The following is a 23,760-nucleotide window of genomic DNA, read 5'->3' as shown; positions in this document are numbered from 1 at the left end:
ACAAATTATTAGAATAAGATTTTAATGCAATTAGGGTTCAGTGTTTTCAGCTGTCAATTCACATATGACATGAGTAGTCTAGGAAATTCACTTCTCCAATAGCTTATTATGAAATATTATTAATCTTCCACACACATGGAAGAGCATAAAAAAGGAGGATGTTGAAAACTACAGAAAAATTATTTCTCAGATGATTTCTTCTTTGGTTGGTTTAGTATCAGCTTTGGTCACCTGGTGCCAAAAATACCCAAGGAGGAGGCTCATTCTCGTTTTATAAAAGAACCCTGACCCTGGAGGATCTAGCATAGAACACAACATCCAGAACTGCAGTAGCTACCTCATCACTAAGTACTGAGAAAATCAAGTGAGGGAACATGAGAAATACTCATTAGCAGGATTGTTGAGAGTATAGAGAGTTATTCTGGGGCTTCTGGTTCCATTCCTATTCAGTAACATGCCTGGGTCTGGTGTTGGACAACCCCAAATGGCAATCTTGTATGTCTGCTTCTTTATCAGCTAGTACTGACTAGACGCAAACCTCTAGAGTACACACATATAACTACATTTATTAAACATGAAGTCAGCTGGAGTCTGAGAAGCAGTGCTTTAAATCCATTATCCAAGTGCCCAACAACACATCAAGTGCAATGAACAATTTTTGAGGGCCTGAAAACAAAGATCCCAAGGCCACTTTATATAGTGATTAAGGATTACAAATCAGTAATTTGTATTTCCATCCTGAGGAACAAATATATTTTTTAAGTAAAGAACCAGAAAAATAGAGAGGAACTAAGAACTTTCATTTCAACAATGCTTATACCAGAAGGAAGCTGGAAGAAGTGGCTGTTCAGAGAAGCAACTACTACGGACGTTACGAGTATCATCTCCCTTGGGAAGAGTAGAGGCGATGTGTGAAAGAGAAGGAAAATGTGTATGGGACTTGTGCTGCTGGGTAACTAGAAGGTGATCTAATGACCCCTGGAAGCTATCTTTTTCTAGCATGTCATATAAGAATAAGAATATTACAATTCAAACGCACCTTCAGAATTCTAGCCCAGTCTTCTTCCTCAATTAGGAAAACCAAAGGCACACAGAAGGTTCCTAACTTGTCTGCTAACTGCACCACAGCTATTTGTGGAAGACTGGATAGAGCTTGGTCCTCAGAAGCTTTCTTTCTAGAAGGTCACTCTCAAGTATTCCACCCTCTTTGAAACTTTTTAGTCTTACTTTATGTTCCAAACAAAAATACACATCAAAGCCTAACCTTGCAAATTCCCAAAAGGACAGGACATCAGAAGGAAAAACAACAACAACAACAAAACCTGAGGAATTTTACTTTTTATTTATCCAAGGAATAAAACTGTTACATAGAAAAACTAGCTGTCAGTTTTGTAGATGACAGTGTGGCAGGAGAAATTCAATTGGTTCATTTCTAAGTTATGTGCCACTCAGTGTAAGGGCTTAGGTGACCATGTTCTCTTATTGTCACTCATTCTCTACAGAGATCTTAATCAGTAACATAACACTGCTTTTATAAACCCAAGACCCCGGGTTCTTCCTCTAACCCTTCTCTCCATTGTGTTTTGTTCTACTGTCCATTAGAATCAGAGGAAAATTTCCTTTTCCTCTCTCCTTTCATCTCTATTCTTTCTTTCAGATCCTCCAGACTCTGAAATAGCGTATCTCTGACTCAGATGAAGCTAGAAATACAAAAGCAGAGAAGACATAAGTGGATCAATAAATATAGACAGACAAATACGGAAAAGATAGGAAGTAGCTAATGATAATGCAGTTTTGAGTGGGTGGGACTCCACTTTAATCCACCTGCATTTTAAGGCTAGCTTCAATATTGCTTCAATATCGGATCCTTTAAAAGAATTTAATGGATTTGATTATGATTTTAGCAACTGTTATGAAAAACGTTCTGTGTAATTAGGATGCTATAGATCATATTACAGAGACCATTTCCCTACAGTAATGCTGTGAGTCATTCAGTTTTTTTCACTAGATTGACGTTATTTTTGACGTAAATGGAATGCTGCCCACGGATCAGATATAGGCAGCGAGGGAAGCAGGGGAATGGAGCAGCATAACAATGGGGTCTGCTCTGCATTCTTACATGCATTATTCTCCTCAAAACAGTCATACCTTATACCATTACACTGTCTGGCTTGTGCTATTATCAAATGAAACGGCAAGCCTTATGAGGCAGTTGGTGGCATCTTTAAATTTGAACAGTATTTGCATATCATTCAGTCACTGCAAGTTCACAAAAGATGGGCCCGTAGGGCTTTGGGTTGATACATATTACATTCAGAGTTAGGTTTATGTATCTCAGAGAGGCGGTGTAAAAACGGTTACCAGGAGAGAAGACCTGGAGTTGGTCTTGCTTGAACAGAATCCAAATCAGTGGCTCTGGCACTAAACTGGGCAATTTATCTAATCCCTCTTTCCCTCAGAATCCTCAGCTGCTAAATGGGAATGATAATAAAAATGTATTAATAACGGCATTGTCAAGAAGACTAAATGAATTAATAGATACACAAGTTCTGGGAAAAGTGACCGGTACATAATAAGCATTCAGTGAATGTCTTTACTGACATAAAAAGGTTGGCAAGATATTCTTAAGTGACTAAAGTAGGACAAAAAGTTTCAGAAAAATATGTATATTCATTTTAAATATTAAAAATATTCAGCAATATAAAATATATCTTCTAATGGTAAACATATGCATACAATTGCATAGAAAAAGAACTGGAAAGATAGACTTGATAATGAAAATGGTGGTTACCTCTAAGTAAGGTGTTAGATTTAGAGATGCTGGTTAACAGGTATTTTAGTCTTACTTGTAGTATTAAGATTTTTTGGCATTAGGAAATTTTTTGTTTGTTTGTTTTGCTTTTTAGGGCCATATCTGTGGCATGTGGAAGTTCCCAGGCTAGGAGTCTAATTGGAGCTATAGCTGCCGGCCTACGCCACAGCCATAGCAATGCCGGATCCTTAACCCACTGAGCAAGGACAGGATCAAATCCACATCCTCATACATACTAGTCGAGTTCGTTACCACTGAGCTACAACTGGAACTCTGGTATTACGTAGTTTTTAAAATTTTTATATTATGTAGTTAAAATTAGTAAAAAAAAAAAAAAAGGAAAAAAAAGAAGAAGAAATATTTTCAGTACATTTTCTTTTACAGATATCTTAATTCCACTCTAATCTGATAGCTTTGGTGTCTTAGGACTTAATATTATCACATGTTGATATCAGCCCAGAATATGTTGTCAAAACCCCTATGACTATCAGCTTTCTCCATATGAGAAGGCTGTTACATGTATAGAGGCTGTTTGCCTGTCTTGCTATTTTACTGCCAGATGATTGCAGGCTGATTTGATTTTTCACCATTTTAGAACAAGCAATTAGGTCTTGAGATTATGGTTGTATGAACCAATGTATCATTTGCTAAGCTATGAAGAATGTTGAGGGAGTCCTTTTCTACCACCTTACCAGTAAATGCAATCTCAAAACTATCTCTATGGCCTTTGAAACATAGTTTGGTTATTTGTTTGAACAGAGTGCTTCTCCAGTGCAGTCTGATATTTAACTTAGCTTTCTTCACCTTATGGTTGACCAACACTCCTGTTTTCAGAGGGGAGAGAGGTTCTAATTTTAATGTCCATACTCAGGAATGACTTCTAGTAATGCCACAAGACTATTCACAGAGGAAGTGGCTATAAGTCAGAAAAAAAAAAAAAAAGAAATAACCTAAATCTCATTGTATATCATTTGGAACACTTGTAAGAGTTGCTTGATTCTGAAAATATAAAGGGATATAGAATTTAGATTTAGACAACTGGACATTTAAATATCTTAGGATTCCTTTACTGTCAGTTCTCTTTAGATTCTGATAGGAAGATCAGCATAATCTAAAATTTAAAAAAATGTAAAGCCAAATCAAATGGACTAATTGGTTGGAAACTGCAGACCCTGTGAGTAGGAATATGAAGTCATGTGCAGAACTTAGGTCTAAGAAGGTGGATTATGTAAATGTCCTCTTCTTCACGTTACAGTGTCTTGAAAGGACAGCAATAAACAAGCTTCTGTGTTCTCACCAAGAGTTGCCAACAAGAATCTTTCTGTCAAAAATCTCTCGATAGGAGTAATCCCAAGCATGCTAATTAGGTAACTCCTCAAATTATACATATTGTGATATAACAGCTTCCTCATTTAGTAAAGGAAGAATTCAGATGTTATGCCTTTGGTAGAAAATAACCTAAGTTACCTGAGATATCAGTTGTTGGCTTCCTAAATGGGAAAGTATCTTTAGACTAGAGGAACACTGAGTTTTGTACAGCATCATAAGATTTATGAAACCTTAAAGTTCACAATACTTGTAAATTTAATAGAACAGATGTACAAGAACTTCGGAATTGGAAATAGTTGCTAACAATAGCACTTAAAAAGGAAATCAAAATTTAACAAATTTATAAATGCAGCTTTGAAAGTTTGTAGATGTTCAATTGGCTAACTATATAAATAAGAACTGAATGAGATTAAAAGATCACTTAATAATTTGCAAACCAAAAATTTTTAAATATAAGTTTTTGATGATGTAACCTGAATAAATCAAACATTAAAACCAAAAATTAAAAAATCAGAATGACTTTTTGATGCCGTCAAACCCTTCTGTTTCATCAAAAAACTCACAAGCAATAGCGTTTTCAGTGTACCTGTATTCTAATGTTTCTTAACTTTCCTCCTAAGTGGACTTTCCTATAGGTCTCAGCAATAATCACTGCACAGTACTGAAGTAGAACATTACTTCTGTCCAACTCAAAGAATTCAGTTACAACCTGATTTTTGTACCCCATACAGAAAAAGGCTTTAAGATCCCAATGCTAGAACTATGGAAACAAAACGGTTGTCAGATTGTTCAGAACCATGCACAGAAGAGAATTTTCTGGTCCTAACTCCAGAAACAGCCGTTCATTATTTGAGTTTTAATTTTATAGATGTTGTGACCCCCCCACAAACGATCGTGTTTCTCTCTTGGCTGGTAGACATCTTAAGTGAAATTCGTGACCTGCCTTGAACAATCTATAGGATCCCACAGAATGCACTCCACACACAAAAAACTCCGCACATTTTTCCTTTGCTACTTTTATATCCTTCCGCCCTGACGTCCCAGACTATTTCCGTCAGCTTACCTTAGCTTAACTATATTATTAATCTATAGAATGAGGATTCTATGGTGAACCAGAGCATATTTATAAAATATAAGAAACACTTCAGAACATAGCTAGCTTGTGAAATTTCCTTGAAAAGGAACTATAGTCCAGATATGGTAATCTTTCCTTCCAGAAGATTATAATCTTCCTTGTTTGATTGGCTTTTATTCAAAAGCCAAAATAAAACATGAAGTAGCCCACTTTTCCTAAAATGAACAGAAAATTACTTAGCTTAAGCTCATTCTGACAAAATAACTTACTTTCTATCAAAACAACTTTAAACATCTAATACTAATGCATATCTCAGTATGACTGAAGGATCTGGTGACTTCTGTAAACTTTCAAAGATGCAGTGAGAAATATAAACCAAGGATAGTTGCCATTTTGCAACTGAATACCTCCTTTTGAATGCCTCGTTGATTTGGCAACAAAAGTCTTAATGGCTTACACAGAGACAGATGCAAAACTTGCACAAAACTAGATAGGCAATTTAGGTGCTTTGCTTTTTTTGAGCAAGAGAACAGATTTTTGGCTTTAATGATAAGCCATAAAACAATCAATAAGTATTGATTTCTTATTCATTTGGCTTGTTCATTAAAATTTTCCACAGTGATTTACTGGGAATGTTCACCCTTTAATTAGTGCAATTCAATAATATTTCATGGTCAAAATTACTTATTGGAGATTAAAAGTTATTGAAAATAATTTGTTCCAGAAAAATGAAAATGATAAAAGTTTACCAAGAAATTATATCTATATGCATGATAAAGAAAGCTTGAGTCTAATCAAGAATTTTCCCCCACTCCACTTTAGAATAGAACATGACAGCATGGAATAATTCTGTGTATGTTGCTGTGTATGTCATGTTTTCACATAAGACACTCTTGATAACATAGTGCAAGCTTTCACTTTGCTTTCAATAACTCTCCATTTCATAAATTCTGGCTTTAAAAATGTTTTTAACCCTCTTTAAAATTCTAGGTTCCGGAGCTAAAAGTGAATGTTCAAAATACTCTTAGGAGTATAAGGAAATAAATTAGATGCTGAGCAGGGAGTCTGGCCTGGCCACATATCCACAGGTTTCAGAAAAGGGCTGCTAACACTGAAGGCTCAGAGAAAGGCAAAAAAGACAAAGACTACACATGGTTACAGCCTCAGCAGAAATGATTTCTTGGAGGAGTCCAAAGACCTCAGGGACTCTTATTAATGTAAATATCTGGCTGGTGCTGGCTTTTTAATTTAATGATTACATATTAAACTAATATTTTTAGCCTAAAAAAAACTTTTGTGGTTTTACTCATTCTAATCTTTTAATTATGCCACTTAAAAATTTTGTACTTTAAAATATTGTATTTATGCAAAAAAGTATACCACATATGTAAATCACATAGAATCAGAAAAGGAAGAAAAGACATCCATGTATCTACCATCAAGCTTAAGAAATTAAATTAGTATTTTTGAAGCCCTCTCTATGCCCCATTCCTAGCTGTATCCTGTCTTTTATTTTCCTCCTAGTTATTCCATATCTCTAAGGAATATACTGATCAATTTTGTTTGCTTTTAAACTTTATATACACAGTAATGAATGGTACATAATGTTCTTCAAATCATTCTTTTTGTTGGCTCAACATTATGTCAAAAGGTTTGACTAGGATTAATTGTCTTTTTACTATAGCTGTTATGAGAGATGTTGCTGTCCATTTCTTTTTTTCTTTCTTTCTTCTTTTTCTTTTTTTCTTTCTTTTTTTGTCTTTCGGCCTATGCCACAGTCACAGCAATACCACATCCAAGCGGTCTGCAACCTACACCATAGCTCATGGCAATGCCGGATCCTTAATCCACTGAGCAAGGTCAGGGATCAAACCCACATCCTCATGGATACTAGTTGAGTTCATTACCACTGAGCCACAATGGGAACTCCAGACATTTCTGAACATATCTTTTGGCACATGTGGCAAGAATCTCTGGAGAGCATACATACACACAGAAGTGAACTTATAGGCCAGAGAATTTGCACATCTTCCATTTTACTAGTTAATATCAAATTGTTTTGACAAAATAGTTGTATAAGTTTTCCGTTTTCCCTCTACATACTGGCTATTACATATTACCATGGAACTGTATCTTTGCCTTATTTTATTAATGAGGTTGAATGTATATGTTCACCAACCTTAGGGTTTCTTCTATTGTGAATGGATTGCTTATGTTTTGTCCATTTTTCCATTATGTTAGTTATGTTTTCTTATGATTGGGGTAAGGTTTAAGTATATTTTGGATAACAACAAACTTTTTTGGTTACAAGGGCTGAAAATATCTTCTCTCAATTTTTGGCTTCTCTTTCCATGTTTTTGTAGTGTCTTTTGATGATTAGATTTTCCTTAATATTACTGAGGTCAAATTTATCAAATTTTTCCTGTGATTTGGAATTTTTGGTTAAAGAAGACATCACATAAACATCCTCCATTTTCTTCTAAAAGTTTAAAGTACTGCCTTTCAAATTTGAGACTTTAATAATCCATTTGAAATCTATTTCATGAATGGTATGAGATCAGACCCAGTTTCACTTTTTTCCCATAGGAATGGTCAATTTGTTAGTCTATCCTTTCCCCACTAATCTGTGGTGTCAGTTTCGTATCATTCTCAAACTGTCATGAGTGGGTCAGTCTATTTCTGGATTCTTTTCTATTGCACTAGTCTACTTTTCAATTGCTGAGATTATACCATACTGTCTTAATACTATTGCTTTACAAAGAATCTCAGTATCTGAAAGAACAGGTTCTCTCACCTCGGTTTTCTTCAGGAGTATGTGAGCCAAGTTGTTCTTCCATCTACATTTTAGAAACAATGTCGAGTTCCAAAAAATAAAAGCCCTTTTCAAATTCTGATGGAAATTGTATGAAATATATAGAGTAATTTAACATAATGGCATTTTTACAATATTGAGGCTGCCTATCTCTTTTGATTTATTATATCGGTCTTCTTGAATTTTTCATGGGTCTTCAACTTCTTTTGTTACATTCATAATGGCTATCATATTTTTTGTTGCTATCACAAATAGTAGCTTGTAAAAAATTATGTTTTCTGTTCGTTAGAATTGACTGACGTCCAATAATTCTTAGAGCCATCCACCTTGCTAAACTCTTATTAATTCTAATGATCTATAGACTCTTGAGATTTATTTATTATCAGTGAATAATTATTTTGCCTCTTTCTTTTCATTCCTTATATCTTGTATCTCTTCTGTTTGTCTACTACTTGCTAGGACCTCTAGGATAACAGTGAAAGAAGTGGTAATACACATTTAGTGTGAAATATTAAAAACAGACTTAATTTTAAAGGAAATTTTTGATGTTAACATTTTACCACTTAAAATGATGGCTGCTATAGACTTTGGTTAGCCTCATATAACAAGTTAAGAAAGTTCCTTTGTATTTCTAGTTTAATAAACTTTTTATCATGAATAAGTATTCAACTTTAATATTTCTCTTTATCTAATATGATGATTATATACATTTACCTATATACATTTACCCTTTAGTTAATGTGTGGATTATGTGAGTTTTCTAATGTTAAACGAACTTTGGGTTCCTTGCATAGTTGGCCATGATAATATATATATATATATCTTTAAAATACCTTTCTCAATTCAAAATTTATGTTTATGAACAGTAGTTTGTTGTTGTTGTTGTTGTTGTTGTTGTTTTTTGTTTTTAAGAGAATTCTGGCTAGCCAATGGGTATTCACTCTGCTCATCCAAGAGCAGAAGAGGAACTCTATTCCAGAACACAATTGTGTTAGGTAGTTTAAACCTCATAAACCTATGTTAACCCCATATCTAGCTTAATTGTTAAATATACAGATATATATCAAATTAATTACACAGAAAACCATACTCTAACTTCTAGGAGTGTAATGCATTTGCCAGGGAGCATAACTTCTAATTTATTGACATTTTATATTTATTAAAAGCTCATTTATGAACTACGCCTGTACTGTATTACAAAGATTATCTTTTAAGGAAAAGAAAAACTTGTACAAAAAAGAATGTGTTTTAAGAAAAAGGAAAACTTCGCTCTTTGAGGACTTTTTTCAACTCTTTACTCAATTATGCAGGTCACATTCCAATGGGGAAGATATTTTTAATTGCAGTAGGGACTCATTCCCAAACAGAACAAATTTGACTTCACATAAAACCAATGAATAGATTATTTTTATAAAATGAAGACTGGCAATAAAGCTTGTCCATTCAATTTCAATTATTGGTTATAAGGTATAGCCACTGATATTCTTTCATGTTTAGAAATTCTTTGTCACTATTAAAATTGTTTACAAACTTGTAATAAACTTGTTTACAAACAAACAAATAATCCACAATCATTAAGTTGGCACATTTTAGTGAATAGTCAATCCATCCCTCCAGCAAATATTCTAAATTTTATCTATAGGTATACCCACAAAGAATAAAAGTTAATATAGGAAAAAAAATAAGAAAAGAAATCCCCACTTCATTAATCCAAAAGAAGGCAAGAATACAGATAAAAAGAACAAAGAAAGATGTTCTTTTTTTCTGTTAGATGAGAAACAGTAAGATGTTAGATTTAAACTTAACATATCAGTAAATAAACTAAAAAAGCAACTTTCTAAATGCATCCAAAGATTGAGAAAAAATTTTTAAAACAAGATTGAGACTGTAATAAACAACTATCTTCTGCTTATAAAAGACATAGAAAACCTGCAGTAAAAGAAGGGAAAAAGACACCACACAAAACTTACTAAAAGAAAGCTGATACAGCTTTTCAAATATTGAACAAAGCAGATAAGAAAGAGAATTACTAGAAATAAAGAGGGACATTTCCTAATGATTAGAGGTCAATCTACCAAGAAGATATGTCAATTTGAAATGATATGAACCTATTAATACTACCTCAAACACATGAAGCAAAAATTGACATATCTAAAAGAAGAAATAGATAAATCTACAATTATAGTGTTAGATGTTTTTTGACACATCTCTCTCAGTAACACATTCTAGAAGTTTTAAACATGGTTAGCAAATTTCACCTGACATACATGACAGAACACCTGAGCACCAAGCTAGGTAAAGAGAGACCATCATTTTTTAATCCATTTTCTCCCCTCAGTGATTTAAATTGCTTTTACTAGGGAGTTCCTGTCGTGGCTCAGCCGAAATGAATCTGACTAGTATCCATGAGGATGTAGATTGTATCCCTGGCCTCACTCAGTGGGTTAAGGACCCTTTGTTGCCATGAGCTGTGATGCAGGTCACAGAAATGGCTCAGATCTGGCGTTGCTTTGGCATAGGCCCACGGTTGCAGCTCCAATTTGACCCCTTAGAAACCTCCATATGCCACCAGTGTGGGCCTAAAAAGACAAATAAAATAAATAAATAAACTGCTTTTACTGAACACCACAGTGCATATTTATGTGATGCTATTAGTCTACTGAGGTTCACTGTACAAATATCCCCTAATACAATCATCAATGGATTTACTATAAGGATGTTATCAATATTAATATCATTGTTTGCTCCAAATGCATCATTTGTACATATTGCTGTAGTCTCATGAGCAGATGGTTTCTTTTTATCTTACAAACATTGTGGACAATGTCATGGACAAAGGTTTCCATTCCCTTCTGATGACTAGAAATCTTAGAGCGAAATTAAAGACTCAGAAATAACATAAATGTGGTATATATACTCGTAGCATCATTTCTGGCTCCACTCTGTCCTCATCCTCTTTGTTCTCCCTTACCTAGGGATTGAACTGGAAATGTAGCTGCTGGCCTGTGCCACAGCCACACTGGATTTGAGCTGCATCTGTGACCTACGTCACAGCTTACAGCAATGCCAGACCCTTAACCCACAGAGCAAGGTCAGGGATCAAACCTGAATCCTCACGAACACTATGTCAGGTTCTTAGCCCACTGAGCCACAACAGGAACTCCTACTTTGCCACTTTCAATTCACTCTGTCCTGTCATATAAAGGTGTCTCTCCAAGTTACTTCTAGATACTGCATGAATGAATGAAGAATAAGAATTTAAAAACACCCAGGTGGTGAAAAAGGCAGATACTCTTAATGGCAGCTGGTTACTTCCCCTTGCTTTTCTTGATAAAGATTTTAATTTAAATATGAGTAAATTTGTGTTGATTACGGTGTCCTTCCCTGCTCCGTCCACTGTGTTCCGGCACAGCCGTTCTGTACTAAAGAGCTGGTGTGACGACTCTGCTACGGGATTCTGGGAGCAAGCGAAATGAGGCTAAGCAGGAAGGAGGAAAAGAAGATTCAAAGGGGTCGAGAGGACAAGATGGCGGAGGAGTAGGGGGACACGCTCGCCCTCTCCCACAAACACAACAAAAAAAAGCACATCTACAGAATAAATGACTCGCACAGAACAGCAACCAATCACTGGCAGAAGAACCTAAACTCCAATAACGGCAAGAAGTTCGTGACATTACGGGGCAGAACAGGAGAAAAGAGGAGAGTGAGAGAAGGTGAATCCGAGCGGGACAGGCGCTCCCGAAAGGGAACTGCAGAGGAGAAAGGGATCCCACACCTTGGAAAGTCACCTACTCGGGGGAAAGATCAAACGAACCGGAGGAATCTCCAGATGCAGAGAAGAGTGTAGCAGTAAGTTGGAGTATGGAAAAGCCGATCAAAAACCGAATGGACCATCTGAACTATGGGCACAGTCACCAAAAATTGAGAAGCCTGGGTGGGGACTGGGCACCGAGTCCTCGGCTCCAGAGGCCGTCCTTCTGAGTTGGGCTGCCCTAGGGAAGAGCCTCTTAGGTTCTCAGTGACCCAGATAGCTGCACCAGCCCCCAGGGGGTGCTGCACTCCTGAGGAACAGCTGCCCAACACCACCAACCCCCTGCAAGAACCCCACAGCCTAAAAACACCAGAGCAAGCTCTGCATGACCAAGTGAAATCTGCTACCATCGTGGTGTGGACCTCCCAGTCCTGTCTGCCCTCAGGAAGCCCTCCTTTGCTTCAAAGAAACACTGTTCGCCCCATCAACACTCCAGAAAAGACACACTGCCTCAAAAAAGATTGACCAACAACGCCAGCCCTCAGGAAATATTCCACGGCAGTGACAAGGCAAACACTGCCCGATAACGGAGAGTAAAAACTCCCTCAGGAGAAAGAAAACAACAAGCAAGATGAAGAAGCTGAGAAACCACCCCCAGTCAAACCAACAGGAGAACTCACCTAAAACAGTCAACAATGAAACAGATCTCTGCAGTCCGAAAGACCTGGAGTTCAAAAGAGAAATAGTGAAAATACTGAAGGAATTAAGATATGAAGAGTATGATATGAAGGAATTAAGATATGAAGATATGAACAGTAATGCAGATACCCTCAGAAAGGAACTAGAAAATATAAGGAGGAGCCAAGAAAAACTAGAACATTCATTTGCAGAGATGCAAACTGAACTAAGGGCAGTAAAAACCAGAATGAATAATGCAGAAGAACGAATCAGTGATATGGAAGATAGAATAATGGAAATCACTCAATCTGGTCAACAGACAGAAAACCGAATCAAAAAACTGGAAAGCAATATAAGAGACCTATGGGATAATATAAAGTGGGCCAATCTACGCATAATAGGAATTCCAGAAGGAGTAGAAAAAGATAAGGGGATGGAAAATATATTTGAATAAATTATTGATGGAAACTTCCCAAATCTAAAGGATACTGGGTTCAAGATACAAGAAGCACAGAGGGCCCCAAACAAACTGAACCCAAACAGACCCACACCAAGACACATCATAATAAAAATGGCAAAAGTTAGTGATAAAGAGAGGATCCTAAAGGCAGCAAGAGAAAAACAGAATGTTACCTAGAAGGGAAACCCCATAAGAATATCAACTGACTTCTCTACAGAAACACTACAGGCCAGGAGGGAATGGCAAGAGATATTTAAAGTGCTAAAAGGAAAAAATATGCAACCTAGAACACTCTATCCAGCAAGAGTATCATTTAAAATAGAAGGGGAAATAAAAATTTTTTCCAACAAACAAAAACTTAAAGAATACAGCAACACAAAACCCAGGTTAGAGGAAATATTGAAAGGGCTTCTCTAAACCAAAAAGAAAGGAAGGAAAGGGAGGAAAAAAGAAAAGAAAAAAAAAAAAAGAAGAGGAAGAACTAGGACTGAGGAAACCGCAATCAGAGAGCAGTCACTCAAATAAGCCAGCATACAGATTTAATCATGAACATGCTTCAAACAAAATAAAATTAAAAAGAAAGAAATAAAAAAGAGTCATCAAAACCATAAAATGTGGGCAAGGGATGTTAGGAAGTAAATAACCCTTTTTGTTTGTTTGTTTGTATGTTTCTCTTCTTAATTTTAATATAGTAATGAAGTGTTTGAACTTACAGGAACATCAGGCTAAAACACACAATTATGGGAAGGGGTTAGCATACTTAAAAAACAGGGCAACCACAAGCCAAAACCAAATATTGCATTTGCAAAAAATGAAAAAAAAAATACACTCAAGCAGATAATAACAGGAGACCATCCAACCAAAAAAAAAAGAAAGGAAGAATGGAGAACCATAGAATCAACTGGAACACGAGGTTCAAATGGCAATAAAGAATCATCTATCAATTATCACCTTAAATGTCAATGGACTCAACGCCCCAATCAAAAGACACAGAGTGGCTGAGTGGATAAAAAGGCAAAAACCTTCAATATGCTGCCTACAAGAAACTCACCTTAGGACAAAAGATACATATAGATTGAAAGTGAAAGGGTGGGGAAAAATATTTCACGCCAATAGACATGACAGAAAAGCAGGAGTCGCAACAACGGTGCAAAGGAGAAAGGGATCCCAGTGACCCAGTTCTCAGTGACCCAGATAGCTGCACCAGCCCCCAGGGGGTGCTGCACTCCTGAGGAACAGCTGCCCAACACCACCAACCCCCTGCAAGAACCCCACAGCCTAAAAACACCAGAGCAAGCTCTGCATGACCAAGTGAAATCTGCTACCATCGTGGTGTGGACCTCCCAGTCCTGTCTGCCCTCAGGAAGCCCTCCTTTGCTTCAAAGAAACACTGTTCGCCCCATCAACACTCCAGAAAAGACACACTGCCTCAAAAAAGATTTTTGTCTGCTCATACCAGACAAAATAGACTTTAAAACAAAAGACATAAAGAAAGACAAAGAAGGACACTACTTAATGATTAAGGGATCCATCCAAGGAGAGGATGTTACTATCGTCAACATATATGCCCCAAATACAGGAGCACCCAGATACATACAACAAATATTAACAGACATAAAGGGAGATATTGATGAGAATACAATCATAGCAGGAGACTTTAATACCCCCCTCACATCAATGGACAGATCCTCTAGACAGAAAACTAATAAAGCAACAGAGATGCTAAAGGAAACAATAGAAAAGTTAGACTTAACTGATATCTTCAGGACACTACATCCAAAAAAATCAGAATACACATTCTTCTCAAATGCTCATGGAACATTCTCAAGAATCGACCACATATTGGGACACAAAGCTAATCTCAACAAATTTAGGAGCATAGAAATTATCTCAAGTATCTGCTCTGACCACAATGCCATGAAATTAGAAACCAACCATGGGAAAAGGAAAGAGAAAAAACCTACTACATGGAGACTAAACAACATGCTACTAAAAAACCAATGGGTCAATGAGGAAATCAAGAAGGAAATTAAAAACTACCTTGAAACAAATGATAATGAAGACACAACCGCTCAAAATCTATGGGATGCTGCGAAAGCAGTGCTCAGAGGGAAATTTATAGCAATACAGGCCTTTCTCAAAAAAGAAGAAAGATCCCAAATGGACAACTTAACCCTCCACCTAAATGAATTAGAAAAAGAAGAACAAAAAAGTGCTAAAGTCAGCAGAAGGAAGGAAATTATAAAGATCAAAGAAGAAATCAATAAAATAGAGGCTCAAAAAACAATAGAGAAAATTAAAAAGGTGAACAAAATTGACAAACCCCTGGCCAGACTCACTCAAAAGAGGAGAGAAAGAATCCAATTAACCAAAATTATAAATGAAAAAGGAGAAATCACAACGGATACAGCAGAAATACAAAAAACCATAAGAGAATACTATGAACAACTATATGGCAACAAGTTTGACAATCTGGAAGAAATGGACAATTTTCTAGAATCTTACAGCCTGCCAAAACTGAATCAAGTAGAAACAGACCAACTGAACAGACCGATCACTAGAAATGAAATTGAAGAGGTCATAAAATCACTCCCTACAAATAAAAGTCCAGGACCAGATGGCTTCACAGGTGAATTTTATCAAACATATAAAGAGGAATTGGTGCCCATCCTCCTTAAACTCTTTCAAAAGATTGAAGAAGAAGGAATACTCCCAAAGACATTCTATGATGCCACCATCACCCTCATTCCAAAACTAGACAGAGATACCACCAAAAAAGAAAACTATCGCCCAATATCACTGATGAATATAGATGCAAAAATTCTCAACAAAATTTTAGCCAACCGAATCCAACAACATACCAAAAAAATTATACACCATGACCAGGTAGGGTTCATCCCAGGTTCACAAGGATGGTTCAACATACGCAAATCAACCAACATCATACACCACATTAACAAAAGAAAAGTCAAAAATCATATGATCATCTCAATAGATGCAGGAAAAGCATTTGACGAAGTCCAACATCCATTCATGATCAAGACCCTCGCCAAAGTGGGTATAGAGGGAACATTCCTGAATATAATCAAAGCCATTTATGATAAACCCACAGCAAATATAATCCTCAATGGGGAAAAACTGAACGACTTCTCACTCAAATCTGGAACAAGACAGGGATGCCCACTCTCACCACTGCTCTTCAACATAGTTTTGGAAGTCCTAGCCACAGCAATTAGACAAACAAAAGAAATAAAAAGCATCCATATAGGAAGAGAAGAGATCAAACTGTCACTGTATGCAGATGACATGATACTATACATAGAAAACCCTAAGGACTCAACCCCAAAACTACCTGAACTGATTAATAAATTCAGCAAAGTAGCAGGATATAAGATTAACATTCAGAAGTCAGTTGCATTTCTGTATACCAGCAATGAACTATTAGAAAAGGAATACAAAAATATAATACCTTTTAAAATTGCACCTCACAAAATCAAATACCTCGGAATACACCTGACCAAGGAGGTAAAGGACCTATATGCCGAGAACTATAAAACTTTAATCGAAGAAATCAAAGAAGATGGAAAGAAATGGAAAGATATTCCATGTTCCTGGATTGGGAAAATCAATATTGTAAAAATGGCCATACTACCCAAAGCAATCTACAGATTCAATGCAATCCCTATCAAATTACCCATGATATTTTTCACAGAACTAGAACAAACAATCCAAACATTTATATGGAACAACAAAAGACCCAGAATCGCCAAAGCAATCCTGAGAAACAAAAACCAAGCAGGAGGCATAACTCTCCCAGACTTCAAGAAATACTACAAAGCCACAGTCATCCAAACAGTGTGGTACTGGTATCAAAACAGACAGACAGACCAATGGAACAGAATAGAGAACCCGGAAATAAACCCTGACACCTATGGTCAATTAATCTTTGACAAGGGAGGCAAGAACATAAAATGGGAAAAAAAGTCTATTCAGCAAGCATTGCTGGGAAACCTGGACAGCTGCATGCAAAGCAATGAAACTAGAACACACCCTCACACCATGCACAAAAATACACTCAAAATGGCTGAAAGACTTAAATATACGACAGGACACCATCAAACCCCTAGAAGAAAACATAGGCAAAACACTCTCTGACATCAACATCATGAATATTTTCTCAGGTCAGTCTCCCAAAGCAATAGAAATTAGAGCAAAAATAAACCCATGGGACCTCATCAAACTGAAAAGCTTTTGCACAGCAAAGGAAACCAAAAAGAAAACAAAAAGACAACTTACAGAATGGGAGAAAATAGTTTCAAATGATGCAACCGACAAGGGCTAATCTCTAGAATATATAAACAACTTATACAACCCAACAGCAAAAAAACCAATCAATCAATGGAAAAATGGGCAAAAGACCTGAATAGACATTTCTCCAAAGAAGATATACAGATGGCCAACAAACATATGAAAAAATGCTCAACATCGCTGGTTATAAGAGAAATGCAAATAAAAAAAAAACCATGAGATATCACCTCACACCAGTCAGAATGGCCATCATTAATAAATCCACAAATAACAAGTGCTGGAGGGGCTGTGGAGAAAAGGGAACCCTCCTACACTGTTGGTGGGAATGTAAACTGGTACAGCCACTATGGAGAACAGTTTGGAGATACCTTAGAAATCTATACATAGAACTTCCATATGACCCCGCAATCCCACTCTTGGGCATCTATCCAGACAAAACTCTACTTAAAAGAGACACGTGCACCCGCATGTTCATTGCAGCACTATTCACAATAGCCAGGACATGGAAACAACCCAAATGTCCATTGACAGATGATTGGATTAGGAAGAGGTGGTATATATACACAATGGACTACTACTCAGCCATAAAAAAGACTGACATAATGCTATTTGCAGCAACATGGATGGAACTAGAGAATCTCATCCTGAGTGAAATGAGCCAGAAAGACAAAGACAAATACCATATGATATCACTTATAACTGGAATCTAATATCCAGCACAAATGAACATCTCCTTAGAAAAGAAACTCATGGACTTGGAGAAGAGACTTGTGGCTACCTGATGGGAGGGGGAGGGAGTGGGAGGGATCGGGAGCTTGGACTTATCAGACACAACTTAGAATAGATTTACAAGGAGATCCTGCTGAATAGCATTGAGAACTTTGTCTAGATACTCATGTTGCAACAGAAGAAAGGGTGGGGGAAAAAATATAATTGTAATGTATACATGTAAGGATAACCTGACCCCCTTGCTGTACAGTGGGAAAATAAAAAATAAATAAATAAATAAAAGGCATAAGGGGAAAAAATAAATAAATAAATAAATAAATATGAGTAAATTACTAAGTAATGATTCAATTCAGAAAAATAAGATTCAGTGCAAACCAATAAGCTAACAATTGGGTCACCAAAAACAAACGCACTTGGATAAGGCCTGATGACCACAGAATTGTCTGGCTGGAATATCTAGGCAGGATCAGATTTCTACCAACATGCCCATAAGTCCTGGGTGTTGCAACCATGCATAATGGGTTCATGATTAAGGTGTAGACTACTATTTTGGGAAATCTGTGGCCTTACTGCAAAAGCCAAACCACTTTGTGGGAAAAAGAGTAAGGGAAGGGAGAAATAGCAAGAAGATACTATTTTCATTATGCATTATGCTCCTTCCTCTAAGATACTCTTAAATCACCTAAAAAAGCAGCTAAGAAATATTATTTTTAAAAATATTGGAATTGACTAATTAATACAATACAATATTTTCTGAAAGTCTAGACGTTCCTACAATCTGCTATCTTTCAATTTACGTCTTCTTCTTCTTCTTGCACAGTTCTCATTAGAACTATGAAATAGTAAGTAACTAAAAGAACTAAGGAGAAAATGACTGACATAATCTCCCATGTTCACAGTTTGGAGAAGATAACATGCAGTGTTATCTAATTGGTGGTTCACTGGCTGAGTAGATGGATATGACAAAAGAAAAGCATTTGGTAGTAATGCTCAAACTTCAAAAGGATCCTTGAATTACACTTACAAACTTACCAGTCACCCAGTTTTTGTTATGCCTCAAAACTATTAATGGTATAACTCTGGATTTCCTGACTTATGACTTCAGCCTTTTCTGGGAACAAAGAGTTTCCATCAGTTGAATAGGAGAAGCATCAGATTCCAGAGAAGTAGTATGGTTCCAGTGACTAGTTAAGAAAATGGGCTATGGAGCTGCACTGCCTGAGTCCAGCTCCTGGTTCTGCCTCTTGCTCATAGAGAGACCTTGGCTAGATGGCTTAATTTCTTCATCTTCATTTTCTTGATCTGTAAAATGGGATGGCAACAATACTACTTCTTAGGGTTGTTGTGAGGATGAAATGAATGATTTTGAGTAACTTAAAACATTGCCTGGCCAGCAGAAACACTATCTCATCCTAGGAATGATTTTTTTTAATTGGAGTATAGTTGATTTATAATATTGTATTAGAAATTACTGTTTGTTATCATTATTGTTGACTTTGAAAATGCTATCTTTTTCTATTAAAAGAATTTTTAATTTCTAAAAAAATGTTATTGGGTCACAATGCTTATAAAAATTCTTCTTAGGCATCCAAAGCATACTTTTAATACAAGAATATCCTGTGACACACCTTTAACATATAAAGTCTATGAATCGGGAAAAAATTATTCTATTTTTATTCACTTTTTTCTCTTCTACAAACTTCCTCTCATTTTTTTTCTTTTTTCTTTTTTTGCTTTTTTAGGGCTGCACCCTGAGGCATATGGAAGTTGTCAGGCCAGGGGTAGAATAGGAGCTGCAGGTGCCGGCTGACACCACATCCACAGCAACGTGGGTTCTGAGCCGTGTCTGTGACCTACACCTCAGCTCATGGCAATGCTGGATCCTTAACCCACTGAGCTGAGCCAGGGATTGAACCCACGTCCTCATGGATACTAGTCAGGTTCGTTACCCTGAGCCACAACAGGAACTCCCTCCCTCTCATTTCTTAAAATATTTATAGCATGTTTTTGTTTCATACCAAACACTTCACCTTCCTTACCTGGAATATCTGGAAGCTCAGGAAGAGCATGTTATTGAAATGAGTTTTTATAGGGAATTCAATCAAACTAAGACTACAACCAAGATCTTTTTAACATGCCTGTTCTCTGCTCTTTTTCTAATCCTGACTATCCTTGAATATCTGGGAGGCCACAGATATTTACAGTCACTTCAGGGCCTTTGGATAGAGGTAGAGAACTTTCATACAGGCCAGCATTACTCAGACATGGAGAAATGTCAAATATGAAACATGACTGTAGGACAAAACTCTCATTTTTTACATCCTGGAATACATGTAAAATAATCTCTCACCAGCATATTGGTATAATCTAAAATGGATTTAGGGTTTGTTATGGTTCTGGGTGAAAAAAATTGTTATATTTGCTTTATGTATTATAAGAAAAAAGTACTAGAATTTATTAAATAATAAATTCGTATATGTAATATATTAACATTTTAATGAGATACTTGAGTAGGCTTAATTTATAGAAAGAACCATAGCACATTGGTGTTCAAATATAAATTTAATGGCGATAAATTTTGTATGGGTTGAAAAACTGTTTTATCACTCTAAAAATGTACCATAAGTCAATATTGAGAGTCACATAATTAATCCATCCTGTTGGGAAGCTCATTCCTAGAAAAACTTAAGTCCATGTGAAGAAGAAGCTGTTTATATGATCTTTCTTTCCTCCTCTCACCTTTCTGCCCCCTTTCCTCTCTCTCCTTTTTTTCTTTCTTTCACTATTTCTCTCTAACACAGTTTTTCACTGACCTACAACTGATAACACTTTTGCTTCACTGAGCTGCCTCAAGACCAAAAAATATGCTAAACCTCTCATCCTATCAATAAAGCACTTGAGTGCTTGGAAAACAGGTCAGAACTAGACAGTCCGTGGGACATGGGGAAGCAAAATACTGCATCCCAAGGGCGAGAACTAGCAGAACTGACCTCAACTGTTGTACCCATCCTGTTGCAAAAAGGGGTGTGTGTGTGTGTGTGTGTGGTGGGGGGTAGTGGCTAGGAGAGGGATGGGGTCATTAGATGCCAAACAGCCTGTGTTTGGTTCGCTGCTTTACTGCCTTTTCTAAACCTCTAGGACTTCAGCGTTCCCTAGCAACAGAAGCAAAGGATCAATTTAGAAAAGTGCTTTCCAGAGCATTCCTATATAACTACTGACCAAGCCATTTTAGTTTATGTGATCAAGCAACTGAAATTCAAAGAGATTTATCACTGACTGTCCTCAGCAGCAAAACTGGAAGAGTACTGCTTGATATGTATGCTACTAATGTCTGAGATGACTGATACTACCTCTATTGCACAAGCATGGATTGGTTTCAGGAAGAATTAGTAGTCTCTGCATCTCACCGTGAACCAACAGTGTTGCTAGGGAAACTGATAATTATGTGGCAAAATAGAGGGTGTAGAATAGAAGAAAAAAGGGTTCAGAAGAAATGTACCGTTTTGATTCAAATCAGCATGTTAATGGTATAGTTTGTTGATCTTCTGTAGTCACATAATTTAATAAATACTATTAATTATTAGTTGACAAGATACAGATTTCTGAACTAAAAGAAATGAACAGAAATGGCTAAGATTCTTAAAAGCTACTGGTTACTGATCATACTTCATGTATGGCACAGCAGGAATATGTATTAAAAACTACAATGAATTTTAAGAGTTAAAATATTCAAACAGGTGGAAAAAATATTGATTTCTGGCTTAAAATAATCGTATAGAGTTCCAGATATAAAAACTATAATTCCACAAAGTTCTAATAAAATTGTTTTTTTTTCCACTTTAAGTCATATAGCCCCTAGACACACTTGGGTGGAGAAGAAAGAAGTGTTGCCATTTTTACTACTATATGTAGTAAAAAACCAACCCAAAGAAGTTGAATGACCTTCCTGAAGTCACACGTCTCTTCAGTTAGTGCTAATGCTAGTACTAAATACTCTTACTTAACTCCTGGGAGGCATTATTTACAGATTATGTCTTAGTAAGGGAACACAGCAAAAGGATATACACTTAGAGAATAGACTCAAATCTATAAATATTACCTTAATTTTACATGAAAATGTCCAACATTTTTCATTTTTTAATGGCTAAGAGTTTGTTCTCAAAGTTAATGATATGATATAAACACTTATCAGGAAAATCTCGTTGGAGACATTTTACTATGTGCAAAAGAACATCAAAGAATTAAACAGCTCATTAGTGATCCAAGTTTTACTGCATGTCACACCACTGCCTGTGAGTTATCAGACACTTCATGACAATGCTGCTGCATGACATTCTTTTCCTAACATTTACTAGATGGATATTTTAAAAGATAAAATCAAAAGTTTTATATCCTCTTATGTACTTACCTTTAAAAATTCTTATACACTATCTAACTTATAAATACACTACACATATCAAAACATTCATTCACATTCTTATACACACAATCCATACAAGGGTGTCTGTGTTGGGAGAAAGTAAGTGATTTATTTATGGTTGGTGTATGAAAGAAAACAACCATTTACAATAGAAAATGTTTCTAAAGTTTCGGTCTGATTTGGTCTTTAACAGGAAGGAATGAAGTGTATACACTGAACAATAAGGGAAAAGCAGAAAACAATAGAATTGAACTCAATGAATTCCACATCCTGGAAGTAGGTAGTCAGCCTTCTGATGTTATGAAAAAGATCTTCATTCTAGTGATTTAAAAAATCACTTATTTTAAGCCTACTCATTAATACCTAAGGAGTGTATCTCATCCTAGATGGGACGAATGATCAGTTTAAGGCAGTTTATTAAGCTATCAACAGTAAATAATATCTGGCTTATCTGAGTTGGAATTTTGTTATTTCTTTATATCAAATATTTATTTTTGATAAATCAAGAGCAAAATGACAGATTCCTATTTTGATAAGCCCTTTCTTCTTTCCCATAGCAGGAAGTCTTTTTCAACTTTTAAATCTCTCTCTCTTTTTTTGGGGGGGGGTGTCTTTTTAGGGCCACACCCATGCAGCGTGTGGAGATTTCCAGGCTAGGGATTGAACTGGAGCTACAGCTGCCAGGCTATATACCACAGCTCACGGCAGTGCAGGATCCTTAACCCACTGAGCAAGGCCAGGGTTCAAACCCACATCCTCTTGGATACTAGTCAGATTTGTTTCCACTGAGCCATGACGGGAACTCCCTCAACTTTTAAATCTCTGAATAAGACAAAGAAGAATGTAAGGCCAATTTTTACAGTTCTTAAAACCAATTTTTATGGTTAGGTTAAACAAACCTTGACTGAGGCCATCATGACAAGATGTCTGCTTGACATCCAAGTTCTCTATGCTATCTCCTTTTGAGACTTCACCAAGAGATGTCCTTCTCTCAAAGATGTTGTTGTTATTGTTAACTTGAGTCCCATTTTGCTTCAGTAGCCTGAACACCTCAGCCTCCAAATCTCTAATCTAAGAGAGAAAAAATATACCCAGTCATAAAACTTTAAAGCAGCACTGCTCTCCAAGTACTGGGCAAATTAGTAGCTTTGGGCACATAACTCACCCGTACTTGCAGGCCTTGAACTTCCACAAGATGAGCTTTTTCCAAATCTTCTATTTTCTTTCTTTCTGCTTCCTGTCTTTTGATGAAATCAAGTTCTCTTAAGAAGAAAATAATAAATCTCATTGCATCAAACATTCAATAAATGAGGAAACATGTAAAAATTCTTATCTGAAGCAATATACTGAACAGTGAAATAAATAACTAAACAGTTATTTAAATAA

The 23,760-nt window shown here is 36.3% G+C and overlaps 1 protein-coding gene across 2 annotated transcripts in view; it reads right to left on the bottom strand.

Annotated features, from left to right (window-relative positions):
- Positions 1-23,760, bottom strand: part of PPP1R9A (protein phosphatase 1 regulatory subunit 9A) — a 325,008-nt gene that overhangs the window by 30,854 nt on the left and 270,394 nt on the right. For both annotated transcript variants that reach the window (XM_047752399.1, XM_047752398.1), the window contains exons 10-11: positions 23,540-23,636; positions 23,274-23,445 (exon numbers count right to left, since the gene is read on the bottom strand). In XM_047752399.1, the coding sequence (XP_047608355.1) occupies positions 23,274-23,445; positions 23,540-23,636 (269 nt within the window). The remainder of the gene's footprint in view (positions 1-23,273; positions 23,446-23,539; positions 23,637-23,760) is intronic.

Source organism: Phacochoerus africanus, chromosome 11 (assembly GCF_016906955.1).
Source record: "Phacochoerus africanus isolate WHEZ1 chromosome 11, ROS_Pafr_v1, whole genome shotgun sequence".
Taxonomy (NCBI): Eukaryota; Metazoa; Chordata; class Mammalia; order Artiodactyla; family Suidae; genus Phacochoerus; species Phacochoerus africanus.
This window is presented reverse-complemented; position numbering and strand designations above follow the sequence as displayed.